This window comes from Gopherus flavomarginatus, chromosome 5, assembly GCF_025201925.1.
Source record: "Gopherus flavomarginatus isolate rGopFla2 chromosome 5, rGopFla2.mat.asm, whole genome shotgun sequence".
NCBI classification, from domain to species: Eukaryota; Metazoa; Chordata; order Testudines; family Testudinidae; genus Gopherus; species Gopherus flavomarginatus.
Window position 1 is genome coordinate 104,390,263 of NC_066621.1, and position 22,050 is coordinate 104,412,312.

Sequence of the window (22,050 nt, forward strand, 5' to 3'; positions counted from 1 at the left end):
ATTTTAAATCATATGGGCTACAGCTCTAGCTGGAGGAAGAGAAGTTTACTGAACCAAATTTGATTTGTTAAGAAATTCATTTAAATGAGACCTTCACTTTCTGGACATGTCCTTAAATTTCCAAGATGATACATCTTCCATCTTGCTTTAGATTTCCATAGTAAAATTGCATGACAGAAAGCAGCATCTACCAGCGTCTGGTGCACAGTAAAACTAGAAGCCCAAATGTAATTTGCTAGATCAGAACCTACATAATTTATCCTAACAGTAAGTGACTAGGTTAATGACAACAAAGGACTGAAGCTGATCCTTAACCATCAATGTCAGTAAAGGACTTCCCTAACATGTTATTTATTTAATAATAATTTTTAAATAATGAAAAATAAATAAGATCATATTAAAACTAGGGCTGTCAAGCAATTTAAAAAAAATAAGAAGATATACCCATCTCAGAACTGGAAGGGACCTCAAAGGGTCATTGAGTCCAGCCTCCTGCGACCAAGTACTGATTTTGCCCCCAGCCCTAAGTGGCCCCCTCAAGGATTGAACTCACAACCCTGGATTTAGCAGGCCAATGCTCAAACCACTGAGCTATCAAATCTGCAGTGAAAGTGTTCTTAAAATGAACATGTGCTGGTCATCATCTGAGTCTACTATAATATGAAATATATGGCAGAATGGGGGTAAAACAGAACAAGAGACACACAATTCTCCCCCAAGGAGTTCAGTCACAAATTTAACTAACACATTATTTTTGTAATGAGGATCATCAGCATGGAAATATGTCCTCTGGAATGATGGCTGAGGGATGAAGTGGCATAAGAATGTTTGGCATATCTAGCATGTAAGTACCCTGCAATGCCGGCTACAAAAGTATCATGTGAATGTCTGTTCTCACTTTCAGGTGACATGGTAAATAAGAAGCAGGCAGCAGTAAACAAACTTGTTTGTCTTAGTGATTGTCTGAACAAGGAGGAGGACTGAGTGGACTTGTACTCTAAAATTTTACATTGTTTTGTTTTTGAGTGCAGTTATATAACAATCTACATTTGTAAGTTACACTTTCACAATGGAGATTTCACTACAGTACTTGTATGAGACTAATTGAAAAATAATTCTCAATTTTTACAGTGCAAATATCTGTAGTAAAAATAATATAAAGTGTACACTGTTTACTTTGTATTCTTTGTTACAGAAATCAATACATTTAAAAATGTAAAAAAACCCCTAAAATATTTAATAAATTTCAATGGGTTTTTTTTAATCGCAGTTAATTTTTGAGTTAATCTCATGAATTAACTGTGATTAATTGACAGCCCTAATTAAAACTATATGGTGGTACACAAAAAATGTAGAAAGGGAGGAAAGTTCCTGCTAAGGCTTAGACAGCTCATATGTGGCAGTATGGCCTACTGACATCTCTTTGAAATGGCTATCATGTTCTGAAGAATTTCAGCTTTCACTATGAAAAGTAAACCTAATAGTAATAGTTTTGAAGAAAACAAATGTGAATCAAATGAATCTGATGCAGAAATGTCTATGTGAATCTTCAGAACACAATATTAATAGCTGGAATAGTAGTAACACTGAGAGATGTGAACTGCTCCATTCATCTGAGGCAGGTGTTAGCTCAGATGCCAAGTGATGATAATTTAAATACCAAAATGGTTTCATTCCTCATGAAAGGAAGGAGAGGGAGGACCACAATTCACTCACAATTTACTATGAGTGTCATCGCATTTTGGTACCACAAAGGCGTAGCATTTGGGAGATACTGCCACTTATTTTTCCCCCTTCCAAGGGGGAGCCAAGCCCAAGGAGTGTAACAGAACCCTTGGGCATATGCAAACTCTACTTAGGGGAAACCAAGTTTAAGGAATACAATGGAAATTAAAGCCTACATGATTATATTTTGAACATCTGCACAATTTATTGTGAATAGAGTCTCATTTGGATGACTCACATGAGTGGGGCTTAATGTGTGAGTAGAGCTTGGAAGAGTACCACCACTTCTCCTTCCCCTCACAATTTGATTCCTGGTCCCTCCCTAAGAGCTTACCATGTAACTCAGACAAAGTCTATACACAGAACAAAAGTGTAGTCAAAGAGATGACTATATGAGAGGTTCACAAAAGAAGTAGGATTTGGGAAGGGACTGGAGAGAAGAGGAGGTGGTTGCTTGCCAGCCAGCCAAAGATCTATCCCAAGCATAAGGAGTAGCATGAAAGAAAGGTGCAAATACAAGACTAGAAGAAAGAGACAAAGACTGTTGCCAGGAGAGTGGACGTAGGGGAGTATAGAGAATTACTATGTGACCATGGAGAAAATTAGTGATGACAACAACTTTAGTATGTTATGCAATATCTAATTTCAAAAAGAGGTGGTGGCTAAAATAGAAGAGTAATAGAATTTCAAGCTGTTTTAGCCAAGGTTCAGAGGCCAGCTGTAACAGGAGCAGGGATTTTTCAAGAGAAAGACCATTCACCTAAGGCAAAATGAAAAATTCTGCTGGCAGCTGTTATCGGAGGATTCATATGGAAAAACTTTTAGCAAATGTAGTCTGACTAGCTGACGCACTGTTAAAGGCTGTCCTTTAAAGTTGCATTAAAAAGTTAAGGAAAATAAAAGCCAAACATTGTAACAGGTGACTAAAGTTCATGAGATTATAATAAAGTCAGTAGAGTAAATGCAAACATATAGTTTATTTTTGTCATCTGGTTTGTCTTAATCACAAGCTAAAAATTCATTTATAACCTGTACACAAAATGCCATGTTTATATCAATATCATATGCAGCTTGCATGAAATAGTATACATTACAATGAGTAACAGAAATCTGTAATGGTCAAAGACAACCAATAACAAAACCACTAAATTCCAGTTGTCAAACATGATTTACTATGTATATTTCTCCTTTATTCTGTTAAAACAGTAATTATTAAAACTAAAGTGATATGGGTGAGTGTTTATGACTTCCTATTAAAAAGCCTGACTTATAGCAGTATTCATTTAAGTTTAAGGTTGAAGAAAATCATGCAGAGATCTCTGTTCGATGGCCTAGTGACTTTATATCCTCTTGTCAAACCTCAGCAGTTTTATTTGTAGTGATACATGCTGGAGAAGGTTGGAGGTTAAAGTTGATAGGAGGGCCAACAGGAAAGCCAACCAACTTCTTTCAAAAAATTATAACCTTCAACATATTAGGCTCTGTCGGCAGTTACTGCCAACTTTACAAGTCTACATTTTGTGCACTCTTTACAAATCTTCCCAAAATTCCAGATCAAATGGATCAAGTAAATGCTCTTATTTTCCTACAGTTATTGCTTCCTAACTTCACTACTGTGTAAGCTATTTATTTGTTGATTTTAAAATAATGGTTAGCAAGGATTGACCATTTTTCTAATAGAATTAATTGCCCATAGTTGCTTATTATAATTATCAACTCCCGGTCTCTCCCTTGCCTCAAGGCTCAATTTCCCAACCTCTTCCAAAAGGTTGATCACTAAAATGATCCACAGGACCTCCCCCCACACAAATCAAACCTTTCTTATCCTGCAGTAGTATGCTTCATTTATTAAAACATATGGATATCTAGCTCCTTTCATCATCTTTCCCTAGCACATGTCCAAAGGACCATGACAAGCAGCATCTCTCGGGAATGAAAAATACTCAAATACATGGTAAGGATGTACTATAAAAGAGAGTCCATGATATTTATATATTCTTTGTGAACAAATGTGTTATGACAAAAGTGTTGAGAACAAGAAACAACTTGTAACAAAGGATTCACAACTGTGTGAGTGTTTAAGCTTTTTCCTAGTTTGCTACTTTCTTCAGAATGCAATATTTGCACCATACAGCATAGGGTTATGGATCAGAAGTATTTTTGAGCTAATGTAAGTCACAAGTAAATTGTGACATTAAAGAACAAATTAATTCAGGGTAACCTTTTCCAATATTTATACTTCACTTGTCCCAGGCTAGTTACAAGAAAAATTTAGTTTACAACACAGAACATGGTATTATGTTAAACTATCACTGCATTTGTTAATGTTTATGCAATTTAAAAACTAAAGAATTTTAACCAGTTTCCTTGCAATGCAGTTGACATCTGTGTTGTTATACTTGCAGGTGTACATCAGCCAAACTGTTATGTCGATTCATTAATTATCCATTACTATAATTAGGCAATGTTACGCTTCAAAACGTGTAGGACAAAAAACATACATATTATCTGCTTGCTAGAACATGCGATCAATAGGGATGGTAGAAAAATCTCATGTTTAAATGTTTTCAGGTAGCAGATTTGATTTCCAAAATCTCTTGATTTTCAACCCCCTGTCCCCAGCTAACATGTGGAAAAAGTGAAAATTCTGCATTTCATAGCACTATCTAGCTATTGCTACAATGTTAAATATATAAAATTAGATGCACTCTAATAAAATCTGACTAGCTAAATAATACTCAAAAACAGAGTGGAAGCTACTGAAAGGAATGGGGTGTGTGTAAACTCCTTTATATCATTGAAGAGACTGAGACAGGCTTGTATAATTCTATATAAAGTAAAACATTTAATATCCCATGTTGCCAGAAGCTTTTTGTTCTAGCTGTAATTTAAGAAATAAACACATTCCTCTAAAAAGGTTTAATTTTTCTAGTCAATTCAGATTATGCATTTTTGCCATTGTATGTCGTATCAAAGAGAGGGAGAGGCCTTTATGGTAAAGGTATAAAAAAACATTTACACTGACTGCTAAATGTGCCATGCTGTATCTGTTTTACTCATACCCTAACATTGTCCAAGAATGGGATAACATAGCAGCATTTTCATTTTAAACTCCACATTTCAGGTGTTTAACATATAAATTTGATCTAGGATATGAGATCATACCTGGGAACTGATCCTAAATCCCAAAGCTAGTTTAATTTGACCACCAGTGAGTTACAAAAGTGGGAAGGAAGGGAAGAATTTGGCTTCTGATTAGTTCACACTAAAGGAATGAGGATGCAGAGTAACACCTAGAGCACAGATGGTGACTGACATCAACTCATTCAAAAGCCTGCTCGATGTTCTGCACTTTTGAAAATTAGGCTACTTACATATGTGCTTAAAATATAGACTTGGAAGCCAAATATTAGGCACTCATTTTTAAACTGGCTTGGATTTTTATTATAATAATGTCATAACACAATAGTACAAATGGGATACAACTATCCCAAAATGCACCGAATATCCTGAGACTTTCATAGTCAGAACTTGCTATCTTATACCCCAAACTCTGGCTCTCAGAAAGTTTGGAAATTAGAGTCTTTTACTTTCATATTAAACAGAGGTGCACTCTCTTTGATATTCTGTTTCCTAGTAAACGCTCCCCTTCAGTTTCAACCTTTAATAAGGGATCTTTTCAAGCATGCTCTTTGATAGTTGTCCATTTAACTTTGGGAGAGGGATTGCAGCCTCATTGTGTACATATTTCAACTGTCTGTGGCAGGATGACTCTCCCTTCCATCTAGCTGGTATTTTGTCTCCTGACTTTCTCTTATTCTCATTCTTGAAACAGCACATTTTCACAAAGACTATTAAAAAATGAAAAAGTCTGGCAAGTGCTAGATGACACTTGTAAGGGCTACTTTCAAAAAGACATTTTCTCGAAAGCTTGGTATTGTGCAACCCTAATATACAATATGTATTATTGACCCAGATTATCCCCTTTAGAACTGCACGAGGCCTCAGCTACCTTCAAGTCACCATCCCCTTCTCTAGACTCTGTGGAGGCCTTTGCATATGCCCCATGTGCCAAGCTGGCAGAGAGGAGAGAGATTCAGTAGGGTCAGTGTGCAAGCCATTCCCTCCTTACTAGTCCCTTGGAGATTAATTAGAAACATCTCCAATTTAGGATATTATTTTTCTGAGACCTCCATAGAAAGATCACAAGGCAGTCATCACCATAGAGAAGCTATGGCAGTGTGGCTCCAATGGAACCATACTGGCAGGGGGCAGTCCTGGGCCAGAGTCAATGTGAGGTGCAAGACTCTACAGGATGGCAAGACCAGAGCTTTTTCCATGGGGGATAACCCCTTTCCACAAAGGAAAGATATGAGAAGTTTTCTTCATAGATGGTTCCTGTCTCTGAACTCCCTCCCCTAGATTTTTCAGCAGTTAGGGGATCATTTGTAAATTTCCAAACAGTTCTCAATCTTGTCCTTATCCCCTTAATAAGGCATACAAATTAGTGCCAAAAAAATGGAGGCAGCTAGATGGTATTTTCCTAATATTTTATGCCAAAGTGTAGTGTGCTCTCCTACTGCATGTTTCCCCAGTTCCTCCAAAAACAATGTATGTATTGGTGGTAAGATTATGAGAGTTTTGAGAAGATTTAAACTTCAATTGAAGTTTTTAGTGCAGAAAGTTGGATTTTTATAAAAAAATTGTACAAAAATATACTGTGCATCTTCCACCCAGGCTTTTAAACGTGTTTTACAAGCCTTATAATACTTTGTACAGTAGAGTAGTGTTATTTGAATTTTACAGATAGGGAACTTAAAGCACAGAAACATTAAGGAATTGACTCACCATCACACAAGAGATCAGTGGCAGAACTAGGACTTTAACATCTATCTTCCGACTTCTAACAATGTATTATACCTTCAATAAGCTAACTTGTCCAATGTCTATTCTGTGTACTGAAACACTGTTGCCAAGAATTAATGATCCATAGAACACAAAGAAGAGTCTCAAAACCATTATATGGCCTTACTCCTGTTCTGATTATTATTTGCACCTAAAGGCCCTAACCAGGATCAAGGTTCCATTGTCCCCCCAAAATTACAGTATTAAGGCTTTGATCATTCAAAGATTTATGTATGTACTTCTATTAAATTAAAGATGTGTGTAAGTCATTGAAAGAACAGGGCCTAATTTATCAGATTTAAAAATTTTAGTAAAGTTAATGTTTAAAATTAAATATATACAAGTTAAGAAGGAAGGTACTGTAGATCTGGGGTCAGGCTTGAGTCATGAGGAATTACAGGTATTGGTTGCAAGGATGAAGAGATACATACATATCACATAACCAGCATAGACCCAGATTGGAGTGCAAGAGTTTTTAAAGTGTCAGTGGATAAGTGGGCTCGGGTACGCCACCCATTGACTGTATAAGGAGTCCAAGTCAGTATCGGTGTAGCGAATAAGTACGTGGGTGGGGTGCATCCCTTGGCTTGTCAGGGAAGGAAGGGAGTTATTTCCCTGGTCGGCGGTCTCAGTTACTCAATGTGATATTGACAGTGTGTCATAACTTTCCTACTCAGATCTGAACCTTAGAGTTCAGAACATGAGAAGCTAGCATGAAACCTCCAAACTTAATTACCAGCTTGGATCTGATATCGCTGCCACCAGCCAGAAAACTCCAGTGTCTGGCTCACTCTGGTCTCCCCAAAACCTTCCTTGGGGGACCCCAAGACTCAGATGCCCTGAATCTCACCACAAAGGAAAATAACCCACTTCCCTTCCCCCTCTTTACCTCCTCCCAGATTTCCCCGCCCTGGGTACTCTAGGATATTCCCTGCTTCAAGTCCTTGAAACACAAGTACCGAGAGATCAAATCTCTCCCTCCCCTCACCCAGAGAGTATGCAAAGTCAGGCTTAGTAAATCTAACACAAAGAGATTTTCCCCATTCCTTAACCAATGGAAAAAAACTCAAACAGGTCTTAAAAAGAAAGCTTTATATAAAAAGAAAGAAAAAGACATAAAAATGGTCTCTGTATCAAGGTGACAATATACAGGGTTAATTGCTTAAAAGAAAAAAATGAATAAACAGCCTTACCGAAAAAGAATACAATTTAAAACATTCCAGCAACTACACACATGTAAATACAAAAGAACAATATAAAGCTATTGTCTTACTATCCTTGTACTTACAACTTGGAAACAGAAGATTAGAAAGCCTGGAGATAGAGAAATCAATCTCAGAGCCGAGAGGGCCACCGAACCAAGACAAAGAACACCCACTCAAAAACTTCCCTCCCTTGACATTTGAAAAATCTTGTTTTCTGATTGGTCCTCTGGTCAGGTGTTTGGTTCCCTTTGTTAACCCTTTACAGGTAAAAGAACATTAACCCTTAGCTATCTGTTTATGACACAGTGTCCTGTGATGTGTTCCTATAAATGTCTCTGGATCACCTGATGATGTCGGACAACACTATTATTTATGCCAATGAGACAGGATTGGATCCAGTATGTTGTGTGATTAATTTAGGTTTTATACAATATGTGCCTATCACAATCTTTGGCTCATTTACCAAAAGTTAAAAAGAGGACAAATTAGTATGTGCATTAAGGACACACAAGCACTTTATACTCTGAATCTGTGATATGAAGGCTTATAATTTTTAGTATGAGTTCAACATAACTGTGAAGGCTTCTTTGGAGCAGCTGCAGAGTACAGTGTGAGAATGCATTTTTTAAATTCCTGAAGGGGTTAATGAGAGCCTCTGGGCACAATCAGCCCTTCCCCGCTGCACCTGCAGTAGGTGCTGAGCCTGGAAGAAGGAATTCAAAGGGTAAGGAGAGTGAGAAATGCCTGGCTGAAATGTGGAAAATGAGTTGGACTGCTGGCAGACAGAGCCTCCCTGAAGGACAGTAGGCCTACAAAATGGAGCTCAAGGCAGCTGGGAAGCAGAGTGGCAGAAAATGAGTCTGTCCAGGATTCTGCATGCTGGCCAATGGGCCTGTAAGAATCAGGAAAACTCCTGGCTGAGTCAAGGATTGTCCTGCCAGAGGAATAGGAAAAACTCTCTTGCAGCAGAACCAGCTGCTAAGAAGCTCTGCAGCGAGCCTAGATGCTTAAAGAAAGCAGGGATGACACACTAGAGAGAGGATAATGCAAAGGCCTAAGACAGGGCAAGGTAAAAAGTGGTCCAAGGAGGTAGTAATCTGTGTAGTGAGGCCTTGATTGTCTATTCAAAGGTCTCTGGACTGAAACCCAGCAGAGTGGGAGGGCCTGGGCTCCCCTTCCAGCCCACAGAGTAAGATGGAGCAGACCTCTCTCTTCTGACAAGGAGTAAGAACTATTGAAGACCCCCTGATACCAGGGTTAAGAATGAATGTGTGTCGACTTGAACCAAAGGAATGTAGTGGGAGGAGGAAATTAAACACCTGTTAGAATAATGTCAATTTAGATTTATACGTTTTATTGTAGCCAGTTTTCATCCTGATACACACCTGTGCACATATAAAAATTACCACTGAAATACAATTGTCATCTCTTGGGCGTCTCACAGCAACACTAATAGCATAAATCAAACTACAAAACAATTTAAGGGAGTAAATAAAGACTATTGTGTACACACACACACACACACACACTTCAAGATTTCGACTTGAGTGCTACGGGTCCTACAAAGGGGAATAAAACCAGAGCAATCTTGTGGAAACAGAGGAGAGAGGCAGCATGGAGGAAAAGAGAAGCAGTTTCTCACACAACAGCATAGCACAGAAGGGCAGTTAGTTGCTAAACTATGCAGGAGTAAAAAGGATGTGAAGAGAGGCATAGTCTGGCATTGGTACTATGGGTGACATGTTCTTCTCTGAAAACTGCATACCGTACGCAGGAAAAGGTTTAAGATTTATGCTACTTGTACTCTATACATTATCAGGGTATATGTCATTTAAGCATTTCACCAGTGCACCTCGGGCCCTTCTATTCTCTGCTGATGGCATGTAGTAGTCCAGTTTCCTCTTGACTGTAAAACTTTGGTCTAATTTTGGCTATTGGATTTAGTGAAGTGGTTCTCAAAGCTGGTTCTCAAAGCTGGTCTGCCGCTTGTTCAGGGAAAGCCCCTGGTGGGATGGGCTGGGCTGGTTTGTTTACCTGTTGCGTACGCAGGTTCGGCCAGTCGCAGCTCCCACTGGCTGTGGTTCATCGCTCCAGGCCAATGGGGGCTGCGGGAAGGGCGGCCAGCACATTTCTCAGCCCGCGCTGCTTCCTTACATATGTTTATACTTTATATCTTGTATATAATTGCTATATATAAATGTTTAAGGCCAGTGAGAGCCGCGATCAGCCGAACCTGCGGATGAGGCAGGTAAACAAACCAGCCCAGCCCGCCAGGGGCTTTCCATGAACGAGGAGGACTGGCTCTGAGAACCACTGGTTTAGTGTATGGGTCCTGGATGGTGTTACTGACCTGTGATATACAAGAGGTCAGAGTGGATGATCTGGTGGTCCTTTCTGGCCTTAAGCTTTGTGAGAGAGCTGCCATGCCCAACCATGCTTTGAATGCACAGTAATGAGGAGAGTGGTAGGCTACATACAGAACAGAGCAACCTCTCATGTTTAGACAATGTTCAGCAGGATGTTGTTTATCTTGTCCCATAGGTCACCGCCTAATATGTGAAACAGAGGTTGTGCCATCTGCCCCGCCATAGTTCTGCCAATGACATTCACTTCAGGGCAGCACGTGATAAATTTTATCACCATCAAAGAAAAGCATTTTTTCAGACAGCATTCCCGTGCCCCACAAGTTCTTGTGCTGAAGAGAAACACAGGGTTCTTGAATATTAAAAATTAAAGACAACATAAGCACCAATAGTTTCCAGAACAGTAAATGTTTTTCTATTCACATGGTCTGCCGCTCCCAGACACAGTGAAAATGCTGTGAATTAAGAATCCCAACTTAATTTCGTAGAGGATTTAGCAATACCTCCAATGTTATTTTAAAGTAACTTTGTTTGTTATTAATACACTTTGGATTGTTCCTGAGCCAGCACTTACAATTATAAAACTGGCAGAAAGAAGAGTTTCTCAACAAAGTGCAGTCATTTGTTGAAAATGCACTTCCATGAAGTTGTTTTATCTGTAAGAGAAAGTCCACTAACAGACAGAATAGTTACACACAGCATAATCTGGTGCTATGACAAAACAACTGGTCAATGTAAATGATGTCTGTGCAGTAGGGTGCGAGCAAATTGAACTTACAAAAATCTTTGTAGGAAAGGATAACACTGAGCAAGGGATCCTAGCTCCAAAAGGAGAACAAGTCAGAGTTATTTACAAACAACTAGTTTGCTAAAAGCAATCTAATTCAGTGCAGCTCTCAGACACAGTACTAATTAAACTTTTTGACTAATTTCAAAGGAAAACATGAGCTTTCACCTTTTTTGACATAAGTGAAAATATTATTGGTAAACATAAGGTATTTCATTTAAGAGGGAAAATATTAATACTTGGAATACACTCAAATATAAATACATACTATCCTATCTAGATACCTCTGGTTAATAAATGCATATAGTGTGTACACTCCCACACACTTTTATTGCTGTGAACAAAATGTCTATTAAATTATGCTGATCAGTTTTGCATTTAAATGTAGTAAGACACCTTTATATTACCAAGTTAATTGTTCACCTAATTTTTGAGATGATAAACATAATAGGGCAGCAGATTTTTTTTCAAACTTACAGAAAAAGTCAAATAATTCTAATTATTTAAACAAAAAAGTACTCTAATGTATTATATATAGCTTTTAAATTAAAAGCTAAAGAATATTAAATATATGATTCACTGTTCTGTGACTCAAACAATAGTTTCACATCAGACTTTTCCTCATCCTTGGTAATGTATTAACATTATGAAATTTTATAACACTTTAAATTTCATTGAAACAAAAAGTCTATTTTACTTTTTAATTAAATCTATTTCTCTGAAAGGTCTTTAAAGGCTCTACAAACTACCTTGCATTTTATTATTGCTGACAGTTATCTAAACCACGCTTGAATGCTCTCTTTATCCTTTAGTGAACAATTGAAAGATCATATGCTAAGAGACTTGTGCTTTCTCTTCTTCTTGCCCTGTAATTAAGGCATTTAAATACATTTCTTCATAGCAGTTAAGAGAGCACACTGTAAAAAATCATGAACTGAGACAATTTTGAGTTTAGCAACCACAAATATATGCAACATAAATTTGTCTCAATGGTAAATATAAAAAACAGAATAAAGAAAAGCCTCTTGAAATCACATAATGAATTTACAGAACGCATGGACTGAAAAGATTTCGTTTGGTTGTTTTAAGATATTTAAATGATCTATGGTAGTTTGACAATACTACTACCACATTGTTAGCTATCCTACAAGGAAGGTAAACATTTATATCAAACACACATTTGTCAATAATATTTTTGTTTTTAATAGGGTTTTTTTGCACTATAAAGAAAATGGAGGGAGAGGCGTGAGGAGGACAACATGGATGGAAGGAATTACCATATGGTTATTACAACAAATCCGGTAAATGTATTATAATAAATATTTGCCATTATACATTTAGAGCAACAGACATATGCTTTATAAAATGTTATAACAGATAAAACACAAATTTCTGAAATTGCAGTTTTTCTAAACAGAAGAATTCTTATATTAATGTACTGCACCCTTTTTGACAAAAACATGTTATTAAGAAGTTTCTTTCACATTATGAAAAGGAATTCAGCATGTATACAGTCCAAGCATTTCTATATAGCAATTATATACAAGATATGAAGTATAAAGTGTATCTGAGATACAGAAATGCTTTAGGAAATATTCTATATGAACTGAGATTAGCTGAGCATAGAGCATATCCCTTACAAGTAAATCTAGTTTCTGTGGCAGAAGTTCCTTATGTTGTTGTCTCAATCAAATGTTAAAAGATACGTTGTACTAAGTTATGTTTTTTCTTAAGACAGATGAGAATAAGAAAAATAATTTTTAAAAAGTTGTCAGCACGTTGTATTATGAACAACCTTATTAGTCCTTTACAATTATAATAGGTACCTCTGGACAAGATCGAGCAGACATGACAAATGCTTCTGACTTCTTTTTAAATCGAACCTGGAAGGTCATCGCTGAACAAACAGAATACTGTACAACTGGGGTCATAAATTGTTGAAGATGACAAAAATGTAAGTTTATTTTTTTGTTCTATAAAATAAATGAATAAAAGTTATTCAGTTTGGAATGTCCTTTTATCTCTGCTTGATTTTATACTTAAAAGAGATAAGTAACTTTTTTCTTAATTTTTTTATATGTGTCAATTTAATTTTTATATTATGTCCTTCTGAATCCAACTGACAATATTAGCATTGTCTTTCAAATAACTACTGCACTTTCTAAATGTAGTCTTCTGTATGGCTTTCTACTAAATTCTTATCTCTGTTTGTATTTGCTCACCATCATTATGACAAAGCTGTAAACACTTTACGAAAAAACAGTCCACAAATTTGGAATTTGATATTTTGTCTTTAATTTCATTTTTTAAAGTGTACAGGAAAAATGCTAGCAGTTATTCTCAATGAATCTGGTCAAGAAAAAAATACATTTATTATTTCTGCTAACATTTTTATATTTTGTTTTTAGGATCATTTAACAGGACTGGTAGTTTCTGATTAAATTTAATTTGTGTGGAGCTAAACAATAACAAATTACTGGAACTGTAAACATATTAATAACTGTCTCATTAAAATCTTGTGGTATAGTTTTAAGGGGAAGTATACAGAATGAATAAGAGATCCATAAACTCCTGATGGACATTAGTACTGTAAGACAAATGAAAATGAAACGTTAACTGAAAAGAAAATAGGCTAAGTCAAATGAAAATGTAAATCAACAAGATTTGGATAGTACTCAGATCAACAGATTTAGCTAATAAAAGTTCAAACAGATCAGTGATCATACAGTTTGAAACAAATATGAAATATGAATGACTTTAAAAGGAATAATATGAAAAGTACAACAGTAATCGGATATAAAATGACCAAAATTCAAGTGAAGGAAATTCGAACTGAAATGTATGATGGGCAATTATGTACCTATTTTGACAATTCTAAGTGGTCAAGTTTTTAAAGTATGACACAGAAACCTTAACCTATCTATAGATGAGTGATAAATGAGGCATTTTGAGTCATTACAGTCCCATAAATCACTTTATTTAACTGCTGACGGCTTTTATCAGATCTAACCTTTTCAAGCTTCTATTAGAGTGCTAGCATTTTCAACTTTGACACATATGAAATTTACAAATTCTGCAGCTGATTAACTCTGGACAGAAGCTCACTGCCATCATTGCCTTCTTCAAGTTGGGTTAGATCGTAAGTGTCTCAAAAACTCTCACTCACTATAGGACAAAAATCTCAATTAATGTACAGGGCAGTATTTCAAGGGTACAAAACAGTTTTCCTTCTGAAGCAAATAAATGAAAGAATGCTTTCTGCTGCACTCAGCAATGCTCAGCAAACTTAGGAAACAGCCTGCAATTTAAAAATTATATGCATAAGAGGTAAAATCCATATAACTTAATAACTGGAAGTTGGAATAATAAGTTTCTTTTACTTATCCTGGTTTTAAATTCTAATTAGAAATTTTAAATTAAATTGATGAACTCTGATAGCTATTTGAAAAGCCACAACATAAAGAAATCAAACAAGACTACAATCATAAACTCTAGGGCTATAAGCTAATTTTTATCATGGACCCAGTTATTATGGGAATGCACAGCCTTTTCCATGGGAACTTTTACTAAACTTCTTCTGAACTAAACTAAAAGGGAATTAAATGCCTTAAATCGTCAGGCTCAGAACATGTATTTTTATAATTTATAATTACAAATGTGTAGTACTTTATATAATTCAGATATTACACACACACACACACACACACACACACACACACACTGAAACCTTCAAGCAAATACATTTACAAGATTTAATTGAAAGAGACGTTGAAACAAAGCTCAAGTTTAAAGAGATACTGTCTTTAATAATAATAGTCAGACTGAAGAAATCTTGATGTTGGTTGTGTGACCACTGGAAGCCTGGTACTTCAGATGGTATTAGTTTTGATAAGAACTAACTAGACATCAGACCTAAACAATGAAACCTGAAGAGACAGGCTCAGACCACGCAAATAGGAATATCTGCAGAGACCCTCCCGCGGCAGATTGCCTCTTGTTGACAAACGACAAATCTTAGAAAAACAGTGGGCGAAGGACAACTTTTCTTCAGCATTATAGCTAACACAGCCTTGTAACGTCAGTGTCTAAGGTCTATCCATGACAAATTAAAAACTTTATTTCACACATCACAGAAGCTATGCAGTTACTTTTTGACAATTCAGATGTAAATCCTGGAATGCATATGAATATTCATGACAAAGTCATATTTATCATTTAAAACAAAAGGACATGACTTCTTCGTGTTCATACCAAAGACCAGTAATGGATGAGGCCATGCTAATCAAAGACAAACCAAAAAACACAGATGTTTGCTACTCCTGATTAAAAGAGGAAAAGACTAGTCCAAAAGAACTACTTACAATCTAAAAATGTTTATAAATACACTGTGTGTGTACAATGTGGGTATGTATGTGTATCTATGTATATATATGTTTAGAAATTTCTATGCTCATAAATAAGCAATAATTAAAATAATTATTTTACATAAAGTCAAAAGAAACCAGAGGTAGTCCAGAAAAAACAGAAGCTCTGAATAATTCAAATATTTTTATTATGGATAAACAATTTTAGTCTCTTATGTAGTTACACAAGTTCCACTCATAATAATGTAAATAATTCTAACTTATTATAATTTGTTTTTATTGACATATTTCTGGGTTTTAGTGACACTTGCGTAGTGTGTGCGCTAAATTTTACATTTCTCTATGGTTACATAGCGTAAATATAAATGTGTACTTGAGCACAAATACAACTTTTGAAAATGGTATGATGGTCAGAGAAGGGGACTGGGAGTGAGAATTCAGGGCTCAGTTCCCAGCTCTTGCAACGTCTAGTGATACTCAGCAAGTCATTTAAACTTCTGTGCGCCATTTTATTCCTATATAAAATGTATTAACCTATATCCCCATCCCCTCATTCTCTCTGAGATATAGACCCTGATTCAGCAAGGCATGTAAGTACATCTCTAACTAACTATATGAGTAATTGCACTGAAATCAATGAAAGGACTGTTATGTACTACATATGTTTGTACAGTGTCTAGCCCAACAGGATCCCACCTGGGTGGCATACAGATTCTATCACAATATAAATGTTAAACGATGATGTTAATACCCAAGTGCTTAAAGTTAGGAACATGCTTAAATATCTTGCTGAATCTTGTACATAGTTTCCTACCTTCAGTGGCAAGCATCTCAGGGACTTGCCTAAGAACAGGAAGTATTTAGATACGATAGTTACAGGTTCAATAGAAAAACCTAAGGCAGAGTTAGAAAACTAATCAGGTATCTCCTATTGCATGGAAACGTATGTCCACTGTATCTTGCCAGTGTGGTGTTCTGAGAAACTTAGATGAAAAGTGCCATAGATTTTAAACTCAGAATTGGAATGATAAAAGGAAAAAGTCACTGCACGGCAGGTTTTATGCATAATCAAATCTGTTCACACAGGCTATGCAGTACTGTAATCACAGCTTTGTTTATGAGATTTACAATAAACACAATACTTAAATTCTGATGTGGTATGATTGATATGATCTCTGCCAGCAACCTAATATACCCAATTATATATTGGGTCCCTAATATTCAGTACAGTAAAGCAATTATGAAGGAACTATTTAAAGAAGGTCCATCTTATAAACTTTTGAAAATTAAGGCCTAAATTGCTCATCTGAGTGCCCTTCAACATAAACCACACTGCTGATATTTGCATAAAACTAATACAACAAAAGAGATCTTCTTTGCTGTGATGAGAGTATTAACATTTTTGCTATTATTAAAATTATGATCTTCAGCTGACCCATTAAAGACCAATTTCCACATCATAACATGTTTCAAAGATCTAATTCTATTTTCCCTAACTTTTAAAGGAACTTTTAAAAAAAATAAAATAAAATAAATCTTGTCTTGGCACCTTAAAACGAATTACTTGTTATAGAGATGTTGATGTGCTTAATGCAAAAATTTCAACTGCCTTCTCCAACCTAAAATAGATAACTGTAGCTCTGTGAAGGCAGTTTCTTGTGTTTAAGAAACAAGAAGTCCCCACAATCCACATTACCTCCCAGGGTACACCATAATGCAGCCATCTTCTATACATAATCTCAGTTTCCTCATCTTTAACCTGGAAGAACCACTCTCAAAAAGACTGAAAGGTAATTTGAAGTCCATATTGACACTACATTTATATGCTCCTAAGTAAAGATCTCCAAGGCACAGGGAATTTGTGCAACATTAAACAAGACTACTGTCCTTTTGCCCGGCACAGACCAACAAACAAACTTCATTTTACATCTCAAGCTGCACTTAAATTTCTCAAATCCACTCAGCCTCTTGTTTTCACGTGCTTTACTTACTGTGAGAGAGTTCTGTCTCTAACTGGCTTTTGACTTTATTTACTTTTTTTTTTGTATATTAATACAAGTAGTTTTATACTCCAGATATAGTAATTTAATATTAATAGATAAAGGTGTTTTTATAAGAAAATTCTTCCACCTTTTGGCCCTTTTTTGAAAAAATTATTGAAAGCCTAATATATTTAATATTCAGTAGCATGTGAGAATAATTTTTATGCAACTCTGATAGTTAGAAAGATAGATAACTCAATTATTAGATCATCTATCAAAATATTCAGATGTATAAGAGGCTACTAAAAAGATTGATGACTGAGAAAGTCCACTGATTCTCTAGCCATCATATGCACACATTTGGCTAGACAACATTTTTCGCTGCCTTCACAAGCAAGCTTCATTACCCATCACTCCACTGAAAAGAGTTTATTATGAGGCTGCCATCTTGGCAAGACTATTATTTAGATGATAAATGTTGGGGAGAAAAGTGTGTCTAGTTTTTTTTTTTTTTGGTAAGATGAGCTTTTTGACAGATAAAACAAACAGCATCTACATTTCTAATTAACTTAAATTTGGCAGATACAAATACAGGTCAGTAAAGCTATGATATACTACTAGATTATTTTCTGTCTGAATTTTGTCCTTAATTTGTAAAATGTAAATTAACTAATTAGAGGAAAAGCAGCATTATTTGTGACAAAATGCTTCTGTTAGTTAGTTCTGTGCTTGACATTTATTATCAACTGTACTTCCTTATTCTAAGTTCTAGTAGATGGATAATTATACTTATATTAATATTAAGTTTTTCATCTTTGAAACTAAAATGAAAAAGTTTCAGTTTTTGAGAAAATACACCACATTATACAATATGCAAATACACTACATATTCTAAGCTTTGTTTTATTTAAAGTGCTCTGCTGTTTATGTATGTGTGTGTAGTAGTATATACATAATTTTTCAGAAGATTATGGTATCTTTATTGCACACAGAGGGTGGCCAACAATAAACACAATTGTGTTTTGTACATTTATACTACAAGTTAACACTCCTTTCACACCCTCAATACCCTGCCCAATTGTCACTTCAAATGGATTAGAAGAACATTTACTGAATTACGTGAAGGAGGGGGAGGTAAATTTGCTTACTGAAACTTAAGAATAACCAACCTGGCCTTATTAAATTAAAATATATGATGTAATAGTTTACAGAAGTTTTTTAAAGATATTCCTAGGTAGATAAAGACTCAACAATAAGAAATACATTGAAAATGTCAGATGTAAATGTCAATTAAAAATTACAAGGAGTTCTGAAAGGTAAGGTCTGTGAGGACTGACATTCTTTGACATAGTGGAGTGTCTGTGACCAGGCCTTTGGCAAACATAGCAGGATCTATGCTGTCAGCTCATATTGTACACAAACTTAGATGCTTGTCTAATCTGAATGAGAAATACCAGGGAAATTGGAGTTGAAGCCTTGCAGTAATGTATGTGGAAGCTGAAAGCGCTCTATCTGTACTACGTGATAGTCTCCAGTGACATAACAATATCTGAAAGGGTGGAGAAAAATATAAAGAAAAATAATTCAAACAAAGATATATAGTGCCCTGTATACTACTGTAAAAGCTGAGAAAGCAATAATCCAGCAGTCAAAGGATAGGTTCTAATCCATTTATAATGAATATCCTAATTTGAGATGTATAAAACATTTTATATGGAAAAATATATTGTAATTCATGTTTAATTGACATTTATCATTCAAATTTAAATTTTAATCTAAATTTTATGTGGATTTGTTCCCTCTTTGCTTTGGCAATGCACAAGTGACTTTTGATACAGAGTGAAACAATCTAAAATGATCCTGGAAATTAATAACTGTAGAAGTTGTCAACACAAGATGTAGATATTTCTCACTGAAACCACATGTTCAACTCTCTAAATCACCTTGTTAAGGATAAGACTATTGCCCAAACACTGAAACAAATTATTTTGGGTTGCTTGAACAAATTCTTTGCACAAACTACATTATTAGTCAGAATATGTGTTGATATTTTTGTAAATTTCATTAAACAATATGGCCACAACAAGGATTTATGTACAAAATTGTTGAAAATAAGGTACATGTGGAATCTTCCTTTTTATAAAATGCACATGTATGTTTGTATACATATATTGATTGTTTTGTATGATCAAAAGGACAGATACTGATATTCTTGATTTATTTACAAAGCTGGTGCTCTGGTAAGCAGACAATTTTAAACAACTGGCTCTCCTTTTAGTTTAGAAATGCATTTTTTTGGTCTACTAATAAGACTATCTTCACTTCCTGCTATTAAAATTAGCAGACAACAGACTTTATAAGAGTAATTAATTTAGTTTTCATAAAAAGAATGTTGAGTCGTAAATTGTTGAATGCACATTATTTTCTGTTTAGACAAGGATAATTTGGTTGAATAATAAAAAGTGATTATAAAACTCTAAGACCATTCATGCACATTTTCTAAAACTAGTTTACTACTTCTGACAGAGGAGTCCAAAAAAACCAAAACAAAAAAAATCCAACAACAACAAACCAACAAAAAAAACAAAAAAAATTGTAGCATGAGTGAAATTCTACAAGCATCAGATAGCTAAACTGACCCTAAGTCTCCCAGTGTTGCAGTAAGGTCAAAAACTTTCAGCATTGTACCAGTGTGTCAAAATATGTCAACAAACCATCATACTGCAGGAAGAAGAATGACCTTTCAGTTCTTTATGTGTGGGCTGCCAGTGAAGCTCTGGATACTGGGTATGCATGAACAGTTTTCCTAGCTACTTGACAAATGCAACTCCCAAGGTTTCCTCTAAATCTGGTTGTCAAACCACTAAGTTTCAACTCACTGGTACAACTTTCTAAGCCCACATACTATTGGAGACTAGTGATGCTGTTATAAAAATGCATGATTTCAACATATCACAAAATAATTTTCCTTTACTTCAACCAAACCGATAAAATTATTACTTAAACATTATTTGGATGAACAGATGTCAAGCTCTTTCAAACAGCTTAGTAGAAAAAAAGATCATCATTCTGATGTTCCAATTCCCAGTTTTTTCTTGTGTGATAAATCCTGATAGTCAATTTCTAATCCATGAAACAAAAAACAAATACTAAATTGCATGTGATCTGTACTGAATCCTATACATTTCTACTTTCTTATCAGCCACACACACTTTTTGGTTCCATCGGTGTGACGTTGCACTCCATATGCTTTATGGAAATATGCTTATGAATATGACATAACTGGAATATGCTTTACACTAAATACCCTTTGTATGGTGTCATTAGAAAGCTTGTAATCTACTAAGTGTGTTCATCCTATTTGTTTGCATGTATTATTTCTAAATCTGGAGTTAGGAGAATAAATCCTACTTTTATACTTAATAAAATCACTTTTGTTTATTAATAAACCCAGAGTAAGTGATTAATACCTGGGGGAGAAAACAGCTATGCATCTCTCTCTATCAGTGTTATAGAGGACGGACATTTTATTAATTTACCCTGTATAAGCTTTATACAGAGTAAAACGGATTTACTTGGGGTTCAGGCTCCCAGAAAGGCTGAACACTGGGCGCTGGGAAAGTCCCTGTTAACTGAGAAGTCCCTAGGCTAAGTGAACCTTAGTTTCAGTGAACTGCAGAGAGATATGGTCTAACCTCTGGGTCTGTGCTGGAACTGACTGGAGTGTCTAACTCAGCGAGACAGGAGTGGAGGGGCGCCTGTTCCGGCAGGAAGGTTGCTCTCGGTATCCCAGCTCATCAAGTGACTGTCTCGAGGCGAGTCTCTGTGACCAAACCCGCCACAAGGGCTTCTAAGATTATTTTCATTTTACCATTATGATTTGAGATGTAAACAGGTGTTTTAATATAAGGCTTAATGTATTAATTAGAAATGAATGTCAATTTACATTTCAAAAGTGTAGATATTACTTTAGAATACTTACAGGAAATTTGTTCTTATTTAGTCATATTCTCTTTACATATGAGCACAGGACTAGAGACATTTAGATTACAATTAAGGGGGAAAAAGAATTCATTGGAGGGAAGACTTGCTATTCATATTCAAACAGAGAAGGAGAAATGCTTCTCTCTCATTATGTGGAATTATCATTCTAATATCAGTGTCAAAGACGACATTTTGCTAGTGTCTTCTTCATATATAGTAAAGTTACTTCAGCTAATAACAGTGTCAAGTTTTCTCCTGGGACTCTCCAGAAATTGTATTACAGAGTCTAGAGATGCAGTATCCAGGCTTGCAAATGATGGAAAAAGTAAATTGTTATATTTGACTTTACATGTACTTGCAGTAAATCATTCACAGTACACTTACTAATTATTATTTAATCTGTCTCTTGTTGATATCTATGTACTTGTTAGTATACTGCAGTAGTGTCTACTAATGTGGCTATAACTGATTGTTACAGTCCTTACACAAAAGTAACAATGGAGTCTGTCCAGTTTCTTTAATCAAGATGGCATTACATCCTTAGTTCACAGAATAATCAACCCTAGACTGGGTAATGGGACTTCTAGATTTCTTCAGATGAACTGAAAGTATAGCACAATGAAATATATTTACAGTAATTTTCATTATTAGCACAATTTCAAGATGAAACAAAGCAGTATTATTGTTAAAGTCCAATCATCCTAATTTTGGCAACATAACTTTAAATGTACTTCA

General features: G+C 35.5%; 1 protein-coding gene across 11 annotated transcripts in view; it reads right to left on the reverse strand.

Moving 5' to 3' along the window:
- Positions 1 to 22,050, reverse strand: part of CDIN1 (CDAN1 interacting nuclease 1) — a 186,522-nt gene that overhangs the window by 64,896 nt on the left and 99,576 nt on the right. Inside the window, exon 11 of one of the 11 annotated variants that reach the window (XM_050953977.1) lies at positions 12,432 to 12,882. The exons of 5 other annotated variants lie outside the window; for them this stretch is intronic. In XM_050953977.1, the coding sequence (XP_050809934.1) occupies positions 12,858 to 12,882 (25 nt within the window). In that variant the 3' untranslated portion in view covers positions 12,432 to 12,857. 5 more of the 11 variants (XM_050953978.1, XM_050953974.1, XM_050953980.1 and 2 more) reach the window with 5 other exon arrangements.